The sequence below is a fragment of the Pleurodeles waltl genome, chromosome 7 (genome assembly GCF_031143425.1).
Source record: "Pleurodeles waltl isolate 20211129_DDA chromosome 7, aPleWal1.hap1.20221129, whole genome shotgun sequence".
In the NCBI taxonomy this organism is placed as follows: Eukaryota; Metazoa; Chordata; class Amphibia; order Caudata; family Salamandridae; genus Pleurodeles; species Pleurodeles waltl.
Window position 1 is genome coordinate 1455678658 of NC_090446.1, and position 23435 is coordinate 1455702092.

A 23435-nucleotide genomic window follows, 5' to 3' on the forward strand; every position below is an offset into this window, starting at 1 on the left:
CCCATCGCAGGTAAGTAGGTTAAGTATAGGTAAGTATTTTTACAACAAATTTTAAGTGCGATTGGGGGTCATGAAATGGGGCATGGCTCCCGCAATGGCCATGCCCAGGGGACACTGGTCCCCTGTGCTGATCATTGGGGTGGTGGGCATTACTTCTGTCTTTTATAAGACAGGAGTCATGTGGTATGGATGGCTGAGCATCAGGAAATGACGCTAGGCTGGTTAGAGGCATTTTTTTTGCCTCAAACAGCCTAGCGTCATTGGTTGATGCTCAACCTCCATCTCCTCTACCGCCACCCCCACGGCGAACGTCTTTTTTTTTACCTTAGCCCATGCTTAGTGCTGACTTGCGTTATTCCTTAAATATGATGCCCGGCTGGCGCTGTGGAATGGCGCAAGCAGGCGCCTATCTTTTTGCCACAAAACTGTGTTTGCGCATAGTATAAATATGGGCCACAATGTGTTTTCTTTTTGAGCCAACGTGGAGAGAAACAAAAATAGGTTTGCTGCACAAAATAGTTTTGAATGTCTTTATTTTGCCAGCTCTTGTTTACATTAAGCAGCAGGCAAGAGGTCGCAGGGTAATAGAATATTGTAATGAAAATGAGTAATACATGATATGATCGAAGAAAGCAGAACACTAATACTTAAACATACACAGGGTTGTTATTACAAATACCTACATTTTTGTGGAGACAGGATTTATTGCTAATTCTGGCACCAACAAAAACAACAGATGCCTGGTTATTGCAGTGCACGCTCTGCATTATATCTGTGAATCATTTTGTTGTCATTCGTACTTTTCATATTGCATATAGAGATGATGTGTGTAATTAGTGCAAGCATCCTTTAGTAAAACAAGCCTAATACAAGCATAAGGCCCTCATTACCAGGGGGCTGAAAAATGGCCCCGATTCCCCAAACCCTCAGAGTTGCCTCTAAGGGTGGGAAAAATCCCCTGAGGATTGCCCTAGGAAAAGGGAATTACCAGAGAATCAGTAATTTGAGGTCTGTTGCTTCCAATACTTCCCAATTTTTCCCAGGATTTTCACACAGAGATTTCCACTACTTTCATGAATAAAAACCACGATCAATGCTGGAGCTCAGAATTTCACTGGGTCCCACAACTGCTCTTACCATTCCCAACCGGTCCCATCTGAATCAAAAGACAATGAAAGACTTAATCTAGCATTTAGTGCTAGCGGAGATCAAGCTAGTGTTCGGATACAGCTGTTCTGCACGAAACAGCTCTGTGCATGTGAAAAGAAAGAGAGCGAACATCAAAAACATTCTGTATTAAGTGAATCAGGCACATGAAACATGCCAGGGCTTGAGTAAGATGTAGGTAGTTCTTAGAAGGTAAGATGTCTGTCTCCTAGGTTACACCAAGAAAAGAGCGGGATGGAAAGAGGAGTTGATTGAGTATTACTTTACGCTGTAAAATAAAAACAGAAACATGGATTAAAATATTGCATGTTTACATAGTGCCGCATTATTAACAACGCTTAGTGAATTCAATACAGAGTGAGTTTGCACAGGGATCAGAATTACGAGTTAGGTGATAATTGCACCCTTGCAACCCCCCCACAATAGATTCTGGTAGTTTGAACTTGTCGGAAATTATTGGGGTGGGTGGTATATTAAATGCTGTAAAAAAAGCAAAACATGCAAAATTGGGTGTGTTAAAAATCAGTTCTGCATTAAAACTCAGTGGTAAATACTTAACCCTTTTGTAATAGAATGTCCCATATTGTAAATATCCCACTGCATCATGCCCAACTTCTAATGAGGGCCTGAGATTAGTGAAGACTTGTTTCAAGTCAAATGTTCTCGAATGTTCTTAAATGTAACATGAAATCCCCAGCAAACACAGAAAAGAAAGCACAATTGACTTTAGACAATAGGGGAAGACCCTTTGATCTGCACGGGATAAAGGATGGCCAATTGTAATAGACCTGGGGTGGGTCGTTACAAAATTGTTCTTCAGTGATGTTAGAATTTCAGCTGTGAATTCTGTGGTGGTTGAGGTTCGTGCCAAATTGCAACATATATATTATTCGTCCTGGCCGGTCCGACAGTACAACACAATGCAGGTGCAAACATTTAGATGAAGAAGAGGTAAAGTGGCTAAGGGAGAATCTAGAGTGTGAAATTTTAAAAGTGTAGACTATAGAAAAATCAATGCAGCATAGTAAATTGCACATTAATATGTAAAAGCCACAACATACTTCAAAATTACATATGAAGTATGTATAACGCAGTGTAATCCAGAATGCTTCAAAAGCTATGTTTGATAATCATCAACCTCAGTGACACCAATGTGGTCCCCGGCCCAGCTCTCTCTCTCGCTGTTGGTTCTCGATTACCCAGATTCTTGCCCTCCTTGTGATTTGTTTTTTCCTTCTTCTGGTCTTTGCCTTTTGTGCCTTTTTCCTTTTCCTTAGTGCCTTTCCCTTTTGTGCCTGCCAGTGCCTTGTCTTTTCCCTCCTTTTTCTCCCTGCTTATTCTCCCTCCTTTTTCTCCTGCTTGTTTTGGGGTCACCCATTTCCCACCTCTCGCTAACCCCACCCACCACCATCAAGGGCCTCAGCCTCTTCCCAGGACCTACTTAATGGAGACTGCAGTGCCAATGCACCGTTGCCGCACTGAAGGCATGCCAAAGGCAAGTCCATCTGCGTCCGTCCATGCCTGGTCCGAGTCCAGCATCAGGAGCACTGGTTCTCCTACACCCCGCAAATTCATTGCAGCGAACCCAAAGCCCTGAACCACAGACGCCGCAACAACTGCTGATGCCGCACCTACCATCAATCCATGGTAGGCCCTTTCTCTTGCATCGACTGCTCCTTCTCCTGCATCATCAGAGTGCCTACCAACATGCCATCAACCACCATGTGAACCAATCCACAGAATGAATCTGCTTCACAACAATTTGCCTGCCTTCTCCTCAAAACATGCTCACTTTGCAAACATGCCACTAAGATCTGGGACCTCATTACCACCCTCACCGCTGATGTTGTCTTCCTCACTGAGACCTGGCTCACACCCGTGTCTGCTCCCGACATCTCCACAGCAACAGCCGATGGATATAAAATCACACACAAAGAGGGCACCAACAAATGCGGAGGAGGGATTGCCATCAGCCACAAGGAAAACATCCACAGCTCCACCGAGGCAGAAGACTCCATCAAGAACATGTAACACCTCAACTTCAAACTCCAAACAGGTGGAAAAACGTCACATACAGACCACCTGGATCATGCCCCCAACTTCTTCACTGTGATCCTCAACTTTATCGCCCCTCTGGCCATTGACTCCAAAGACTACATCTTCATTGGAGATCTGAATTTCTACCTTGATGACCTCAACAATACCAACACTGCCAGCCTCCTTGACAGCATGAATAACATTGGACTTACTCAACTCGTTACTGACCCCATTTACAATGCAGGGTACATGCTGGACCCCATCTTCACCAAAGCAACAGGGTCAAGTACAGTCACGTCACAGAGCTCACCTGAACCCATCACTCCATAATGCACTTCAACATCTTCTTCCCCCACACTTCTACCGCCAAGTCACCCAGCACCCCCCACCGCAGCTGGAGCAAAGTATCAGAGAGCCAATGGGCTGACACCCTCAACACATCATGCCCTAAACCTGCATCAAATCTGTACCAAGCTATCAAAAAGTTCAACTCCTGGATCACCAACATCATTGCTGCCATCAATACCAGCAGACACAGGAGATCCACCAAGCAGGCAAGGTGGTACACCAAGGAACTGAGAACAACAAAACACCACTGCAAGCAACTGGCAAGAAGATCAACCACATGCAAGGACACTTCAGACAGGACCACCTTGAAGACCTCCCTCAACCTCCACCACTGGCTACTGAGAGAAACAAAGAGGAAAGCCCTAGCTGAGCGCATCAAATCCAGTTCCACAGGAAAGAGCTCTTCAACATTGTCAGAGAGTTCACCAACCACACAGCCACTGAAAACAGCATGAGGCCCTCCCAAGAATTAGGTGATGGATTCTTTTAAATTGTTTTTGCCATTATTCTTATTATTGATTCATGTTTTAGATACTTTTAATGTATAATCTATAGTCTTCTTTTATGTATATTCTTCTTTTATGTTTTAAAGTAATCGAATAAAGAATAATTGACTGAGTGATGTGACAGACTCGCCAACCTTTTCTCAGACAAGAGTGCCAAACTTTTTTCATCTTCATGCACTCACTGAAATCAATACGGACCTCGGACTTACCATGTGACCAGCTCATTCCCAAGGACACCATCATAAACTCCGTTCACTCAGGAGCCCCCACAGACCCCTGTCTGCACCACATTTTCAACCTGGAAGCTGCAGGATCAGTAGCAAGTTCACCACCCTCTTCAACTCATCACTTGCCACAACCACCATTTCCAAAGACTGGAAACATGCAGAAGTCAAACCGCTCCTCGAGAAACCATCTGCCGACCCAAGCAAACTCAAACACTACCACCCCTTCTACCTTTACCTGCCAAAGTCCTGGCAAGAGCCATCAACCAGCAACTCACAAAATATCTGGGGCTGAACCTTCTCCTAGAAAACTCCCAATCTGGATTGCGTACTAACCACAGCCCCAGACTGCCTTGATCACTGTCACCAATGACATTAGAACCCTCTTCAACAGGGTAGAAACTGCAGCCCGATCCTCCTTGACCTCTGAGCAGCCTTTGACACCGTATCTCATAACACTCTGATCAGAAGATTGCATCACATCAGTATCCAAAGAAACACCCTAAAGAGAATTGCCTCCTTCCTCACAGGATGAATGCAGAAGGTCGACCTACCTCCATTCACCTCCAAACCCATGGACATCATCTGTGGTGTCCCTCAAGGATCCTCCCTCAGCTTCACTCTTTTGAACACCTCCTGGCCAACATCAACTAAACATCATATACTATGCAGATGACACCTAGCTCATCTTCTTGCTCTCAGAAGATCCCGCCAACACAAGAATCAACTTCCACAGGAGCATGATGAGCGTAGCCAGCTGGAGGAAGGTCAATTACCTAAGCTCAACATGGAAAAAACAGAAGTACTAATCTTCTGCAACAACAACACCCCTTGAAACGACTCCTGGTGGCGTTTGGAACTAGGATCATCACGCAAACCGACCGACCACACTAGAAACCTCAGAATAATTCTGAACAGCAAACTGACCAGGAAGTCCCAGATCAACACAGTCACCTATGCCTGCTTTTGCACACATACCATGTTACGAAAATACTTTAAATGCCCCCCCCTGAGCACCAGCCGTATTGTCACTCAGGCCCAAAACACCAGCTGTGTACCCTATGGAAACACACTCTACGCTGGGATAATCACACATCTTCTGCAGAAACTCTATACAACACAGAACAACACTGCCAGCCTCACCCTCTACCTCCCCAGATGGACCCACATCACTTCCACCTCAAAACTCCACTTTCTGCCAATACAGAAGATATGCCAGTTCAATCTGATGATCCACACCTACAAAGCACTGCACAACCAAGGACCAGCCTACATCAACCTCCCCCGTATCCCCTGAAGGAACAGCCAAGAATGCTCCTTCTCCTACCTCCTGGCAAAATCCTTGAACGGCCTCCCTCTGCAGCTATGGATTCTCTCTAATGGATTCCTGAGAGCATTCAAGACCAGACTGTTTGACTGAGTCACCTGAACCATCATGACTGCCAAGCGCCTGGATACCCTCCCCGGTGATTAGTTGCACTATATATATCCACTTGATTGATTGAGTAATTGGATGTGCGGCATGGTGCAAACATAACAACTAGTTAACAGACTAAGAAGAAGACAAGGGTAACACTTTACATGGTTGTGATTTGCACTAAAACTGTGGCTACTGTATGTGGTTAAATAACATTGTAAAGTGTACAGGGAGTGCAGAATTATTAGGCAAATTAGTATTTTGACCACATCATCCTCTTTATGCATGTTGTCTTACTCCAAGCTGTATAGGCTCGAAAGCCTACTACCAATTAAGCATATTAGGTGATGTGCATCTCTGTAATGAGAAGGGGTGTGGTCTAATGACATCAACACCCTATATCAGGTGTGCATAATTATTAGGCAACTTCCTATCCTTTGGCAAAATGGGTCAAAAGAAGGACTTGACAGGCTCAGAAAAGTCAAACATAGTGAGATATCTTGCAGAGGGATGCAGCACTCTTAAAATTGCAAAGCTTCTGAAGCGTGATCATCGAACAATCAAGCGTTTCATTCAAAATAGTCAACAGGGTCGCAAGAAGCGTGTGGAAAAACCAAGGTGCAAAATAACTGCCCATGAACTGAGAAAAGTCAAGCGTGCAGCTGCCACGATGCCACTTGCCACCAGTTTGGCCATATTTCAGAGCTGCAACATCACTGGAGTGCCCAAAAGCACAAGGTGTGCAATACTCAGAGACATGGCCAAGGTAAGAAAGGCTGAAAGACGACCACCACTGAACAAGACACACAAGCTGAAACGTCAAGACTGGGCCAAGAAATATCTCAAGACTGATTTTTCTAAGGTTTTATGGACTGAGGAAATGAGAGTGAGTCTTGATGGGCCAGATGGATGGGCCCGTGGCTGGATTGGTAAAGGGCAGAGAGCTCCAGTCCGACTCAGACGCCAGCAATGTGGAGGTGGAGTACTGGTTTGGGCTGGTATCATCAAAGATGAGCTTGTGGGGCCTTTTCGGGTTGAGGATGGAGTCAAGCTCAACTCCCAGTCCTACTGCCAGTTCCTGGAAGACACCTTCTTCAAGCAGTGGTACAGGAAGAAGTCTGCATCCTTCAAGAAAAACATGATTTTCATGCAGGACAATGCTCCATCACACGCGTCCAAGTACTCCACAGCGTGGCTGGCAAGAAAGGGTATAAAAGAAGGAAATCTAATGACATGGCCTCCTTGTTCACCTGATCTGAACCCCATTGAGAACCTGTGGTCCATCATCAAATGTGAGATTTACAAGGAGGGAAAACAGTACACCTCTCTAAACAGTGTCTGGGAGGCTGTGGTTGCTGCTGCACGCAATGTTGAAGGTGAACAGATCAAAACACTGACAGAATCCATGGATGGCAGGCTTTTGAGTGTCCTTGCAAAGAAAGGTGGCTATATTGGTCACTGATTTGTTTTTGTTTTGTTTTTGAATGTCAGAAATGTATATTTGTGAATGTTGAGATGTTATATTGGTTTCACTGGTAATAATAAATAATTGAAATGGGTATATATTTGTTTTTTGTTAAGTTGCCTAATAATTATGCACAGTAATAGTCACCTGCACACACAGATATCCCCCTAACATAGCTAAAACTAAAAACAAACTAAAAACTACTTCCAAAAATATTCAGATTTGATATTAATGAGTTTTTTGGGTTCATTGAGAACATGGTTGTTGTTCAATAATAAAATTAATCCTCAAAAATACAACTTGCCTAATAATTCTGCACTCCCTGTATGTTATGTGATTCATCCTCATAGATGTGTGTGTGGTGCTTAATTTGATTAAGAATAAGTGCCAGGTCCAAAGGTTTTGCTCAGAAACCCACGGCAGGCGGTACTGAATGTCACTGTACATACTATCAAGGCTGCATGTTCTTGATTCCACCTCATGCCTCTTTAATTCACCACAGTCGCTACCTGCCCCTTTATCTCACTCTTGCAGGTTCCTGCTTTCTCATTTTGTCACAGCTATACTATATATCTCTTCTCCCTCGTGTGTGTCTCTCTCTCTTGCTCTGTGCCAAAGTGTGATGAGGAAAAATAAGTTCTGGTCCCCAAAAATGATTGCAGGTAGATCAAACCTACAGCCTTTGTCTCATATTAAGCACTGTTTGTGCAAGACCACACAAATATAGTGTAAAAACTAGGAGATAGAGGTGCATGGTTGTGTGAAGTTTAAACAAAACATCAGCTTTGGTGACTCCTTTCAGTAGCAGTAAACCATTTCCATTACCAAAATGTGCAGCAGGCGCATAAGCTCTGCATAACAGCCATCCTTCGTCAGAGCTCCCAAGCCCAACATGCCCATACGTATCCCAATTCTTGCATTTTTGGGAACCAGAACTACTGATTTGAACTGTTCCTCACCTCTAATGTCTCCAGAGCTCCAGCAAATCACCCTAGCACTAGCCTCCGTTCCATAACCCCTCTCCCCACCCATTCTCTGAGCAGTTTACAGTTGGAGCATGACCCCTTACTTCAGGGGCGTGACATCCTGTGACAGGGAAACAACCTAGTAGTGTAGACTGAAGGTGTGTAACATCTGTAAATAAAATATTGGGGGTCACAGCGACCGTCTTGGGAGCTAGAGAACTGGGTTCGAGCCTCCGGGTCGGTGCAACCTCCTGTGATTCTGGGCAAATCACTTAATCTCCCAGTGCCCACAGACAACGCCTTGAGACCCTCACGGGTGATAACCCACGATATATAAATCTATATTACATTACATCTGCACCCCAACCCCCCAGCATTATAACCAAAAGCAAAGGGGATAGTGGCAGAGGAAGCATCATGAGGGAAAGTAAGAGCTTCTCATTGCTGCTGGCACTGTAGATCTCCTTACCAGGGTGAGAAATCCGGTGCCCTCCAGGAAGTGATCATCTGAGATGCATCTGAAGCTTGTCCTCCCACGGAAAGCTGCAGGTCATCGTCTGAATTATCATTGAAGTTACCGCATGCACCGCAGAGCTTCCCAGCGTAGGTGTCCCATACCTGCACTCTCACATCTGCATTGGGACCGATGCTAATCTGCACTTTACCCCTCACTTCTAGGATGAGTTGATGCTCTCTTCTAAACACAGTGATGACTCCATTTACCCTGATTGGGACGGGGAGTGGACGTCCATTTAGCTGAAATAAGATAGCACACATTACAATTAGGCATTACTGCTGACATATGCAGAGGTATTTCTTTACAATAGGTGATGCACCCAACTTCTAAAATGTGTGTGTTGGGTGTGTTGGGAGGCTCTTCCCCACAAAGGATTATCAAATAAAAGGATGTACTTAAAGTAAATAGATTGACTCAGAAAAAAAAGTTATTGGCATTCACAAATGATATCACTACAAGCTGGACACTCAACATAGATGGTGGGGATGCTCGACCTTCCCACTCCCAAACCAAGCTTGAAAACAAAGTGGCAAGCCAGCCCATTTCATAGAACAATTCCTTTGAACTCGGCAAAAAAACATAGGTTTAAAAGGCTGTAAAAACTGTAATAGGTGAGCTGACATGAACATTTGTTTTTCAAGATTATGGGCCTGATTTAGAGTTTGGCAGAAGGGTACTCTGTCAGCGGATATAATGATCTTGTAATAAGGCTGACAGGATATCCATCATGTTTTTGACAAAGCAACTTGTTCACTAAACTCTAAATCAGACTCTTTCTGTCTTGTTTCTTTTATCTTGCCACCATGCAACTTTTAGATAGAGTTTAGAGATAGGATAACGCTAAGAATCTGCTTAGAAAGTGTTTGGTAGGAAAAGCTCAGGTTACACAGATCTCAGATCTTAACGCTGTGGACAGCAGAGCTCACAGCCTTAAACACTAGAGCTATTTCTCACTTTACAGACAGTTTGCAGGTTAAAACAGCAGACATATCTCTCAGGTTACACCAAGCTTTCAGGCTACAACGGAGACAGGGGTAGAGAAGATAATGTTATAAAATCTGCATCAATGATGAAATGCTTCTACATGAATCATGCATTTACTTTGTTGGAACGAATTCACAGGGGGCACCAAATCAATCACCTAGTATTTCCCTAAACACCAGCCTTGACTTTTCTGGTAATACATACAATTTTCTTCCGGACAGCAGTTTATAGGTACATGACTAATAATGCGAACCGAGCTACAGATCAACTGAACGCTGTAAATGATAGAGGAATTACAAGGGAGAATAAGGACTAGAGCTAAAAAACGCTAGGTCACAGAAGAAGGATACTTGAAGGGCTTAGAGGTGGGTGTGAGTTGTTAGATAAGGTGGGGCATTACACTGGAGGCCCCCAAATAGAGCTTGTTATTGTCTATAAGCTATATTTACCCCAAACACCAGCTTCCAGTTTCAATAGTTAACTGAGTTTGTCCCTCAATTATCAGCTTGTAAGACTGACAGCATGTGGTCTCTGCTGTTGACACAGATTGTGCTCACATACCCATGTGTCACCTCCTCACCTTCTAATAGGGGAGCACCTACCACAAGCTGGGTAATAGGGGAGCACCTACCACAAGCCGGGTAATAGGGGAGCACCTACCACAAGCCGTGTATAGTCATCACATGTTGAGAAGTCCACAGTATCACAAGGATGTCAGTCACAAGGCAATGATTGACACCATATGTCAGGGCTGCCCACAATCACCCCAGGCGTAGCCAAACCTGTGATTAAGATGGCCATAATTATGCCGAGGTTGTCCACAATATGCAAGGATAGCCAGCATATGCGGGGACAATTAACTGCTATAATCCATAGGATAGCCCACATTGCGTCAAATAAGAAAGCAATAGGGCACAGATGCCCAGAATATACCAAAAACATCATTTGGGAAATATAGCCATGACCGGGGACAACCAGCAACGTGTCAGGAACGGCCAATTTTAATGTCAAGCACGCCTTGATATGCAAAAGATGCCCATAAGATGCTAAGGCTTACATTATGTCAGTGGTGACCATGATAATGCTAGGAGCTGCACAATATGCCTAGGATAGTTTACTAGCCCTGCTCATCATTATGACAATGTCAGCTACTGTGCAAAGATTAGCAATAACCTGCAGTGGATGTCCACTATACACTAAGCAAGGCCATCGTATGCCATAAGCACCAGTATGCTAAGAATTAACACCACTATTCCCATGAAAGATACAATTATGCCAATGTACAAACATTATGCAAAGAGGGCACAGAATAGCATGACTGCTGTTATCCAAAATCAGGCTAATGTAATGACCTCAAATATTACAGTTTGCTAACTAAGGGAACAAAAGAGAAGGTCTTGCACCAGCATACAGGTGGCCCAGACAGGCAGAGGATGTAGACTAGGCTGGTGGACTAATGAGGACAAGGAAGCAACAGCAAGGCCAGGAACTGGAGCAGTCAGTGTACTCACTGCCACCCAAGGTCCTGCCTCAACCAGTCAATAGCTAAGTGCTGTGAACCTTAGCCAGTCAAGGGCCCAGGCTGAAATTTAGCAATGGCAACTTGCACTTCTCTTGACTCTCACATGCGCATAAAGACACGGACACGCGCGCACAGAAACACCATGACACTTATAATTATGAGGACCAGCAATTGACCGTAATGAAGTGTGTATTTACTATTTTAACTACACACACACTTCAATAGGAGGGAAGGTTATAAAGCGGGCCAAGACAAATATAACTGCACTTTTAGTCATTTGATGCAGAACACATAACTATCTAAGCACACTACGGGGACCAGTCCTCCTAACGCACTGGTCCTCACAAGGATAGGGTTTGTCTGGAACTGACAGTGTTTACCCCAGCTATGAGGACCAAACTGGTCCTCACAGCATGGGCTATATATGCCCACACACACACACACACACAAGGGTTTGGGGTGAAACTGAAAGAGCCCCCAACTTTTATGCACAGTGGGTGTGCACTGCTCTCCTACTGCATTTCTACGCTAAGACTCGGCAAAGAGAGGGCAGCAGCACGGTCTATGCATCTTGCTTCTCCTTCCCTCCACTGCTGGAAGGGCACTGTCTCCCTGCAGGCCTCTGATTTAAACTAAGGCACAATGTAGCATCTATTATATATTTGTAAATACTGTGTTACTTTCCTCCATTTCTTTGTGTGGAGGTCATTGCTGTTTTCCCTAGACATGGCTTCCTGACTCTCTGCTAGCTGTAACAACTGTTCCAATCTCTCAGTTAGCACCGACTCAGTGGCCTCAGCAGTGGCCTCAATCCTGTGTCTTTATATCATCCCAGCACTGTGTTCTCAGGCAACTATCTTTATACTCCTTTCTTCAGCCAAAGAATATTTCCTCGATTGCCTGTGCTTCTGAAGGTTAGCAACTATCTCTACCTCCTCAGTCCTTCCTCGAACTCAAATCCCACCACAGTGAGGCCAGTGGTACTCAATGCCCCAGCAACAACTGTTAAGCTATAGCTTATGACTTCCAAAATAACTTCACTCACCCAAAATTGTCTGTCGTCATTGACTGCGAAGAAGGCGTTCCAGAAGAAGACAAACACTACGGCCTTGGTGGACTCCACGCTGCATTGCTGCAGATCCACCACCACCCGGAACCAGTCCTTGCTTTTGCCATCACAGACGAAGGCCAAGTCGAAAGCTCCTGGGGACGGCACCTTGCCTCCCTGGTTGTCAAAGCTGATAAAGTCCAGTCCCATGTTGATAGTACAGTTGGCGTGTGCCCTGTAGCAGCCAAGCACATTATCACGGTGCTCGCAGACCTCATTAGGGCCACAAGTAAGTGGTGCACACACAGCAACACCATCAATCCCACAGGAGCAGCGCTGAGTACACGTGGGCATAACAATGGACTCATTGACCTAGAGTGAAAAAAACTGGTTAGTTAATTAGAAGTGGCTATGCCAGGGCACATGATATCCAGGTCATTTGTTTTAAACTAGGTAGAAACACCTGACTGGGGGCACTCAACTGTGGTGCTGGGATCCACAAACCAAAGACACCCTCATGAGAAGTCTTATCTACGTGTGAAGTCGAAAGTAAAAGACATATAGTGATGCTTTAGAGTCATTTCTAGGTCGGAAGTAAAATACCTGGAGACAATGATGTCTAAAATAAGTACACAATGATAAAACCATAACAATGTACAGTCCTTTGAGATTTGCAAAAAATAATATACACACAGATATGTTGCATTAGAGGCATAACAAGAAACTATTAACATGTTGGTTCCATTGCTAAAGACATCAGTCTTTAGTTGATATGGGCGAGCTACTTATCCACTCCCACAGTCCTTTTGTGTGATTAATTCACTATACTTTACCTGAAGCTCAATTCTAGTTTCTTTCTGTGTTACAAATCCCGTCTGCCCACAGGAGTGCCCCGGGGTGGTTTCTTTCTGAAACATGCTGATGTTACTGGGGACAGGCCTCAGATTTTAAATATTGCATTTCAGTATAGCTTATCCTTCCCTGTACCATCACCCTCTGTTAACTCTGTAATACAAGGAGGGCGTGTCTCCTCCTGTTGGGACCCTGATGCTCTCAAACTCATTTCCCTTGTTTTGTGTGTTTTTACGTGTCCAGGATGTATTGTATTTAGGTGTTATTTTAAAGAGGGATGTTTGATAGAGTTAATGTGATCTTATGTGTGGGGCACAAAAAGAGTTATCTCTTATGAATGTATATTGAACTATTTGCGTATATAAAATTAAACATGTATCTTTGAATTATTAGTTCCTTTTTTTATCTCAATTATACACTCTATCCACTCTCTTTTATATCCCGATGAATTTCCGAATGTTTAACTCTTGCGGACGCTGTGTCCGCAAGAGTTTTTTTATATATATTAACGTTTTGGAGCTAAAACAGAGAAAATATATGTATTCTGAATTTTCACGCAGCAAAATCCCAGGAAGCCATAGTTAGATAAGATAGCAGATAATATGGAAAAGTAGATTCTCATTTTCAAATGCAGGGTCGCCCTGTGGGTTCAAACAAAATGAGTGCAGTAGTAGTCCCACAATGCAATGCTGTGTGCCTAGAGTAAGAACGGTCACGGCCTCGAAGCGCTTACATCCCGCCACTGTTGAGGGCAGGATATTACACCAGTCTGATATAGTGCAGTGTATCCAGGCTGTCTCGGAAGGGGGCCTGCATCCAACATAGGGTATAGCAATCCTGGCATCCTGTGCATGCCTATTCTAACCAGGTTATATAACAGCGCAGGCTTACATCGAGCACAAGAGACAGATGTGTAGTGCTTGTATTCACTGTACCACCGTACACTCAAAAGTTGTGATATACATTTTTGTTACAAGCAGCGGCGGCCACCGCAAATCTCAAGATGAGGGGTGGGGTGGGTGTTTCAGGGTGCGTGGGATAAAAAAAGCTTGCCTTTCTGACACCGGCTGCCTTGCTCCTGTTCCATCTCGATGGTGTTGGTGTCCCAGCAGTACCTGGAACACCAGCTCTGCCTCCCCATGCGAGCATCAGAGCAGCAGCGGGACTGGTCTGAGTGACTTGGTCTGCCGCTCAGACACTGCATAGGAGCCTATGCAGTTTCTCCAACCTGGCTGTGCAACAAAGAAGAGTTGGAGAACCCTAAGTGTGAATATTTGTTTGGCTGGCATAAGACGGCAGGCCAAACACACATGCGCACTTAACTGCACTCCACTTTCCCTCCACTCTCTGATGGCCAGCCCGCCCCTCCCTGCACCTGCTGCTGGCTGAGCCAGCAGCTGAAAAACAAAACAATAGTAAACTATAGTTTTATTTTTCTGCTGCTGGCTTAGCCAGGGGGAAGTGACGCTCCTTCACCATTGCGAAGAAGCCGCCCCTTGTTACTAGACTTTTATGTACACACCTTGTACCTTCCTCTCTTTTTATTTCTCCACCTCTGAATGTTGTCACCCCCTCATATTTGATAGCTCTGTCTGCAGGCCCCTGAGCAGATTCTTGGGCTCTGGCATTTATTTAGCACTTGTGATGGGTGTTAAGAGCTCCTCAGTGATCATCTTTTGTTGATCCCAGAACAAAGACCTGGACTGGCAGCTCAGACACTGTGGCCCATGAAATGAGGGACTTCCTGGCGGGTGGGAAAGAGATGTAAACCAAAAGAAGAACAGGAGAAGTAGGAAAACAAAGTGAATAAATGTGCTGCTCTTTGGGGTGGGGGTCTTGGCTCAGTGGCTGTTGGACCTTGGGCAACAGCTGCCTAACTCTCTTGTGGTGCCAGTTCCCCCAACAAAGTATTTTATATTATTGCTAGTAGCAAAACTGTATCTTGTCTGAAAACATGCAAAAAAAAAAGCAACCAACTCTAACAGCAGAGGTCCAGTCGTATTATACAGCTGTCACTGCTTTTGACTTGAAAACACCTGCATGGATGAAGTGCTTGCTGGCAGAATTTGAAGTAAAACCTCTTTTAAGTTGTCACATATAAAAGGGACAACTTTATGAGTTTGGTCCATTCTCCATTCTCCAAACAAGAATACTATACCGAAGTACAAATACCCCTGAAGTATTCTCCTTCCAGCCAACTTCCACCAATAGTTTCCTCCGCCAGACCCTAAGCAAATCATTTGGATCTTGACTAGATTGTCAACCTAGGGCCAAAGTACAGACAATGCTCTGGGGACGCAATGGCATTGTGAGGCTGCTTTTTGCACCCCTGCGGCCCTTTGATATCACAGAAGGGGCTGCAGACGCTTGTGTGGTGCCTTCTGTAATACTGATAGCACAGACACACATGTAGCACCAGTGCTGTTATGAAAGAGTGTTTCCTCATTTGCATGGGGGCCTCGCCCCATGCAAATGAGGGAATCACTTTGACTCTCCGCCTGCGCCGTAATACCAATATGGGTGCAGAGTCAAACATGTACTCAGTGGATGCACTTACAGTGAGCAACAAAAAGGTGGCACATTGTTAGTGTGTCCCCCTTGGGGGAAGCCCTCTTGAGGGGCGAAAGGGGGTTCCATTGACTGCTCAGACATCTCTGTGCTCATTGCAGTGGCCTGCAAAGGGATCCCTGATACCTCTTGAAAGTGCAGGCGGGTTGCTATCTGAAAGCTCTGCCCTGGGGGCAGCACATTCGTCATAATAGTGGCAATTTTCCGTGTTTGTGGCTGGCACACCTGTTTAATGGTGTGCCTTGGCATAAACAGCGAAGATGTGTCATTTATATATTACAGGCCCAGATCTTGTTTTTTTAATGTAAATATTTGCATGGGACAAACTATTTTCTAGATGGAAGGTGTTGTCCTTCATTGTCAATTTTTGAATGAATGAAAATGCTAATTTAGACTTCAGAGGCCCTAGCATTTTAGGAAAGAGGACACCTCTGTGGAGGGCGGAGGATGGTGGGACACACACTTTCTTCCCTTGTTCCAGTCTGATAAAGTCCACACCCATGGCAGGGCGCGGGTGTTCCTGTTTTTCTGCTACTCCTCCCCACTCCACTTCCTAGAAGTTTTTCCATCACACTTCCTGCACGCCTTTCGCACATATCTTCAAAAATATTTGCCCTAAATCCCAAATGTCTTACCTCAACAAAGACCTTTACCAGCCCTTCCCAATGGCTACGACGAATGGAGCCTTCTATCTCACACTCAAATTAGGGGTGTAACGTACACCCCCACTCTCCTGCATTGGATGGAGCCCAGCAGTTCCCTGGGGACCCCAAAGCCAACTAACCAAAGGCTATCGGAAGTATAAGCCCAGAAGCAGAACGCTGCACAGCAGAAGTTGGTGATGCATCTGCTTGGACACCCCCTCACTTGTGACAGCCCGCCTGGAGCCTCTCAGTGATAGGCGTGGGGGGGCCATTTCCCCACCTGCACGGAGAATGCAATGACTGTACTTTCACTCTGTCTTACCACCTCTCATTGTGCGTGCTATACAGGGCAGGGGAAGGAAAGGCCGACAGTGCTGCCGCGCACTCAGAGGGCGCGCATGCGTACAGTGACCGAAGGCCAGTGCATGGTGAATTCAGCCACCTGTAAGTTTTTTTTATTTTATTTTAATGTGTTGCCCCAGGTGAGCGCCACTGTGGCAAAGGGGTGTCAGGCACTGTGATGTATGACAGCCACTTTCCCAAAAGAAAAGAACCCACCTTGTGTCCATGTTTTTATAGAACCTTATAAATAATTTGTATTTATGTGTAATATGACCTTTCTGAATTATAATTTTTTACTTTACGTATCAGTCAGGGACATTATGGCAGCTGTAGAGCACGTTTTAAAGTGCTCTCTTCTTATATTTGCTGTTTGAAGTATGTACTGATGAGAGGGAAGAATACTGGTTCTTTAGTTTACTACAACCGGGACAATAAAATGCCAGTACCGCTGTAGATTACAGGCCAAGTAGCAAGCCAATGCATGGCTGAGAAATATCCATAAAATGAAAATAGATGAAATCTGGAATGTATGTGTATAAAACAGATGACATTCAAAATGCATCTATTCAGTCCTCCGGGAAGCTGAAAAAGCTACATCCCAAAATACAATGAGCCAGGTTCAGAATGTTCATTTTAAATCTCAGTCTTATTACACCTCATGCCATTTCAAGACTGTATGCTTGGTGTGTGTTGGGTCTGGGCACGGTCACCTAAGAGTCAAGTGGCCCCATTTCACGTGTCACCATAAACCAGTGTCAGCTTCTCAGTCAATATCACTGTGGTTTCTAAACTCCTAGTTTTGCTTTTACCCTTACAGGCACGTTGCTTGATCCTATCACTGCTGCCCATGTTCTACTCTAATCTTTTGTGAGAGAGCCTTGTATTGCTGATTGTTACATATGCCATACTGTTTTAGGTAAGAGAGTCTGGTATTGCTGATTGTTTCATACGCTGTACGTGTTTTAGGTAAGAGAGCCTGGTATTGCTGAATGTTTCATATGCTGTACTTGTTTTAGTTAAGAGAGCCTGGGATTGCTGATTGTTTCATATGCTGAACTTGTTGTAGGTTAAAATAGCCTTGTATTTCTGATTGCTTCATATGCTGTACTTTCTTTAGTTAAAAGAGCCTGGCATTGCTAACTGTTTCATCCTCTGTACTTGTTTTGGTTAAAAGAGCCTTGTATTGCTGATTGTTTCTTAAGGTGTACTTATTTCAGTTAAGAGAACCTGGTATTGCTAATTGTTTCATAGGCTGTACTTGTTTTAGTTAAAAGAGCATTGGATTGTTGATTGTTTCTTGTGTTGTACTTGTTTCAGTTAGAGAAAGCCTGGTATTGCTGATTGTTTCATATGCTTTATTTGTTTCAGTTAAGAAAGCCTGGTATTGCTGATTGTTTCATACGCTGTACTTGTTGTAGTTAAAAGAGCCTGGCATTGCTAATTGTTTCATAAGCTGTACTTGTTTTAGTTAAAAGAGCCTTGTATTGTTGATTGTTTCTTATGCTGTACTTGCTTCAGTTAAGAGAGCCTGGCATTGCTAATCGTTTCATAAGCTGTACTTGTTTCATTTAAAAAAAAGGCAGGTATTGCTGATTATTTCTTATGCTGTTCTTGTTTCAGTTAAAAAAGCCTGGTACTGCTGATTGTTTTATACGTTGTACTTGTTTCATTTAAGAGAGCCTGGTATTGCTAATTGTTTCATACGCTGTACTTGTTTTAGTTAAAAGAGCCTTGTATTGTTGATTGTTTCTTATGCTGTACTTGTTTCAGTTAAGAGAGCCTGGTATTGCTAATTGTTTCATAGGCTGTACTTGTTTTAGTTAAAAGAGCCTTGTATTGTTGATTGTTTCTTATGCTGTACTTGTTTCAGTTAAGAAAGCCTGGTATTGCTGATTGTTTCATACGCTGTACTTGTTTCAGTTAAGAGAGCCTGGTATTGCTAATTGTTTCATAAGCTGTACTTGTTTTAGTTAAAAGAGCCTTGTATTGCTGATTGTTTCATATGCTGTACTTGTTTCAGTTAAGAGAGCCTGGTATTGCTAATTGTTTCATAAGCTGTACTTGATTTAGTTAAAATTGCCTTGTATTGCTAATTGTTTCATATGCTGTACTTGCTTCAGTTAAGAGAGCCTTGTATTGCTGATTGTGTCATATGATGACCCCCTAAACCCTAATCACCCCCAGCCCCCCACCCCACCCCAAAAACTAAAAATACCCTGAGTCCCCACCCGCCCCTAAAACCTAAACCCTGCCCCCAAACCCTATTTACCCCCAGCCGCCCCCCCCAAAACAGCCCCAGTCCCAGCCCCTTACCTCCTCCTTCACCGCATCCACTCCGACTCCCTTCTGTACCTTAACCACGCATGTATGTTGTTCAGACATGCGTGGTTAAGGTACCAAAACCAGGGAGTCGTGGAAAACGAAAGCGTTGTTTCGCTTCCATTTTTCACAACCTTGTGGTTCCGGACTCGTTCTTCCGGGTGTTTTCCTTTGCACAGCTCCTGTCTGAGTTGTGTCTCTTTAGTGCTAGGAATATTTGATGGGAGGCTCTGTGTTCTGTCCTCTGCCTGTGATTTACTACTAATGAATGCATCGGAGTACAGCAGCCAACACGGCAGCACTGCATTGCGTAAGGGGGAGAAACTCAGTCGTGTAGCAAGATCTTTTGGGGCCTCTCTGCAAACCACAGTGAGGGCCCCTTATATGCTCACTCTGCACTTGCTTTGTTCAAGTACCTCTCCCTTAAAACCACTGTCTATGATATACGCAGAAGTTTCAGAGATACAATTAGCTTTGAAGAGATCAACACAGAAACATATGTTTGTAGAGTTACCTTGTGTGGAATGCCGTGGCTTTGAAGTGCAGGGAATCCCCTTACTCCCTGCCTTGGCTTCAAGCTGGCTGGAGTGACAATACAGAGTTGTTGGGCCTATTGTGTGTGAACAGGGCACAGTCATTTAAGGTGCAAGTGAGGCTGTGCTAAGCTATGCGCCCCTCGATCAAGCCAGTTAATGGCTCATCAGGGCCTATCAAGTCAGAGCTAAGCTCCCATTGTGTGTGGCTGTCTAGAGGGAATGCACAAAGCCTAGCTGTCACCTACTCCAGACATGATTTGGAAGACAGGCTACACACACAAGGCTAAGAGCAGGAAAATGCCAACTTTCTAATTGTGACATTTTCAAAATTGTAACAATAAATCTGACTTTACCATTAAAGGGGATTTAGAATTAACATTTCATAGGTATTAAACACGAAATATTTACTGCCCCTCAGTCAGGAATTGCAGCTGATTGAATGTCATAAGGAATCCCTAATGTTATCCCATGAGAGGGGTAGGCCTCACAGTAGTGAAAAATAGATTTGCGAGTTTTTCACTACTAGAACAAGTAAAACTTAAGAGTGCATGTCCTACCTTTTAATTACACTGCACCCTGCCCTCTGGGCAACCTAGGGTCTATCTTAAAGGTGACATATGTAGAAAAAAGGAGTAGTTTAAGGCTTGGCAAGGAGTTTTAAACTGCTATGTTGACTTTGGAAAGAGTTTTAAACTGCCATGTGGGCTTGCTGGAAGTTCTGCCCTGCCAAGTGCTGCCAATCCACTCCTGGGTCCTTAGAAATGGAAATGGCATGAAGTGCTACAACTGCCAAAATCCATGCATCGCCGGCATTGCACTGGTTGGAACCAACACATCTCCTTTGATGCCGACTCATCGCTGCTCAAGGACTTCACATTGCCGGCTGCGCTGCTCAACAATGATGCATCAACTTAATTGCCAAAGGCACATCTCCGACTGCGCGGATTGGAACTGAAGTACCGCCTGCACCCAAAGGGATCAACGGTGATGCATTGCTTTGTCTGCTTCAGCAGGAAAAGGTTGGTCACTTTATCTAACCTGTGCTTCATTACGGATGGCCTGAACTGTAGGATTTGTCTCCATCAAGTGCGATCAGATAGTCTGGTTGGCTTTTTGTTTCTAAGCACTATATATTGCAGATATTCTTTGAAAAATCATATCTCTACTTCTACGTATTGGATATTTGTTCATTACATTGATCTCTATTTTTCTAACCAAGAGTGGTGTCTTTTTGTGTGGTGTTTTCACTTTTTTACTGTTTTTAGTGTTGCACAAATACTTTACACATTGCCCCCTAAATTAAACTTGCCTGCTCTGTGCCAGGCTACCAGAGGGTGGACACAGATTAATTTATGGTGTGTAACTGACTTACCCTGACTAGGATTGTGGTCCCTACAAGGACTGCCACTCTGGACTGCTGCTCTGGAAGAACTTCTTTTCTGCTGTGCTGCCCTGCAGCCTGTTGTCCTCTGCCCTGCTGAGAAAGGACTGGACCCATCTCACTTGAACCTAGAGTGGCTCCAAGGGCTTGCTGGCTTGCCTTCTGTCCTTCAGAATTGTCACAGACACAAAATACTTTGACCCCTCATCACTTACAGGGCATGGACTTTGATTGCTGCAGGTCTTGCCCTGCCAAGTGGTGCCAAGCCAGTCCTGGGCTCTTGGAAGCAGGTATAAAGTGCTGCAACTGCCAAAATCCACTCATTGCCACTATTATACCAGTTGGAACCGACGCATCTACTTCAACGCATCACTGCTCAAGGACTTTCCATCACCGGCTGTGCAGTTTGAATACGCATCGCAAAGGGTGTGCTGATGACGGATATCCAACTGCGTGGATCAGAGCAGACGCATTGCCTGCATCCAAAGGGATCACCGCAAAACATCACCACCTCTGCTCCCCGCATCGGGTCTATGACGTTGACTCATCCTCCATCCAAAGGTACCCTTTGAGCAGGGCAAGGTTGGTCCCTGTATCCAACTGCGCTCCATCATGATTGGCCTGAACTTTCAGATTTGACCCAGCTAAGTGAGACCAGATAGCTCCAGTTGGTGCTTTATGTTTCTAAGCACTATATTTATGGATATTCTTTCTTGACTTCTACTTATTGGATTATTGCCATTTTGATCTTATTTTGTTTATTAGACTTTTTTTGTTCTAACCTGGTGTGGTATCTTTTTGCACAGTGTTTTCACTGTTTTAATGTTTTTAGTGTTGCATAAATACTTTACACGTTGCCTCCTAAATTAAGCCTGCCTGTTCTGTGCCAAGCTCCCAGGATGTGAACACAGGTTAATATTTAGTGTGCAACTGACTTACAATGAGTAGGACTGTGGCCCCTACTTGGGCAGGTTGCATAACTCTACCAACTAGAGACCCTGTTTATAACAGTCCCTATGTCTATTAGGTCAGTAACATGTTTACTTATAAACCTCAGCCAGATCACTGAGATTAAAGCTGAGAAGCATAGTCTTCACTATAATTGATAAATACAATAGGTGCAGAATGGGCAGAAGTGCAGCATTTCCTCGCACAGAGTACAGGTGTAGCAGGTGAGTGCAATGTTCTTCCACACATACCATGGACCTGGTTCAAGTAACAGCATTGCAGGCTTCGCGCGCACACACACACACACACACATGCATGCAACATATACTGCATGGGAAGGACTGCAAGATTCTTTTGTATAATTTTATAGAAAGCCGTGCAAAATATTGCAAGGGTATTTATTTACTTTCCAACACAAAAGGTATTTTGTGCTGGAAAGGTATTTTGTGCAGGAACGTTGCCCTTTTCTCTGTGCCAGTAGCGCTTTGCACTGATTTGTGCCACTTTGCATCATGAGGTGGTACTTGGGTGTGTGGCTCACGCAAGCACCCATGGTTTTGATGCAAAGTCCATCCTGCAATGATACGCAAATCGTGATTTGCATCAATAAGTAACACCTCCATGAAGCAGTTTTAAATATCCCTTACCATTCTGTGTATCACATGTGCTGCAATCTAGAGCACACATTCAATGTGTGAATTGCTTTAAAACTTGTCTTGGCAAAGGATTTTGTACTGAAAGAATAGGAATATAATACAAATCCTATCTTACACATGAGGCACACACACACCTTTGCACTGTGGTGCAAAGGTTGTGCTTGGCACTAAGCAGCCTGAGGATGACAGCAGCAGGTTATTTTTGTGTAGCTACAAAGAATGTTTTTATCTGTACCCAGAGGTAGTTCTGAATGTGTATCATACAATGATTGAAGAGGATCTGTATTTTTTTCTATAAAAAGTTTATAGTTTCGTTTTCAAGGTCTTGGAGGTAAATGTGCCTTCATAGAGCAGAAACAGCACATGCACAAGTTAGTGTGATCACATCCGGATTCACTCTTTTAAATAGGATCTAAGAAACCGACTGTGCGATTGAGTAGGGACATCCTGCCTTGACTTGCCATAGAATATATTGTTTGGAGGCTTCTGATGAATGAATAAAACTTAGGTGCTATGTTTAAAAAAAATAAAAATAAAGTGAGCCTCTTTTCCGAGAGATCTGTGCATGGTGTAAAGAGTTGTAAGTGGTGGGGGACAGTTTTTATTACCCAAACCTTGTTGGCCAAAGTCATGAACCTTTGCCCTTGGTGAAAACTGCTGGAGGTTCCCACATTTTCTGATTTTGCCGAGGCATAGTGCATGCCTCAGTCCCACCTCTTTCAGCTGTATGATGTCTTCTATAGCTGGAAATCCATTACCATACTAGGCGGAGGCATCTTGTGCTTTCTGTTATCCACTACTGTGTAAGTTGGGGGTCACTATACACTTCCTTCCATGTAACACTGTATAAGGTGAGGGCGTTTTACTCTTTTTCATCAAGTAAAGGGTATGGTTTAGACACAATATGCTTTCATTCAAAACTTTATATGGTAGAGGGCTATGCACTTTGCTCCGCCCCATCTTCAATAATGTGGAAGTCCGAATGCACT

At 44.1% G+C, this 23435-nt stretch overlaps 1 protein-coding gene across 1 annotated transcript in view; it reads right to left on the bottom strand.

Annotated features, from left to right (window-relative positions):
* Positions 1-540: 540 nt before the first annotated feature.
* LOC138246476 (IgGFc-binding protein-like) overlaps positions 541-23435 on the bottom strand; it is a 372467-nt gene continuing 349572 nt past the window's right edge. The window contains exons 27-29 of the mRNA XM_069201113.1: positions 12198-12572; positions 8599-8885; positions 541-1435 (exon numbers count right to left, since the gene is read on the bottom strand). Of these exons, the coding sequence (XP_069057214.1) occupies positions 1426-1435; positions 8599-8885; positions 12198-12572 (672 nt within the window). The 3' untranslated portion in view covers positions 541-1425. The remainder of the gene's footprint in view (positions 1436-8598; positions 8886-12197; positions 12573-23435) is intronic.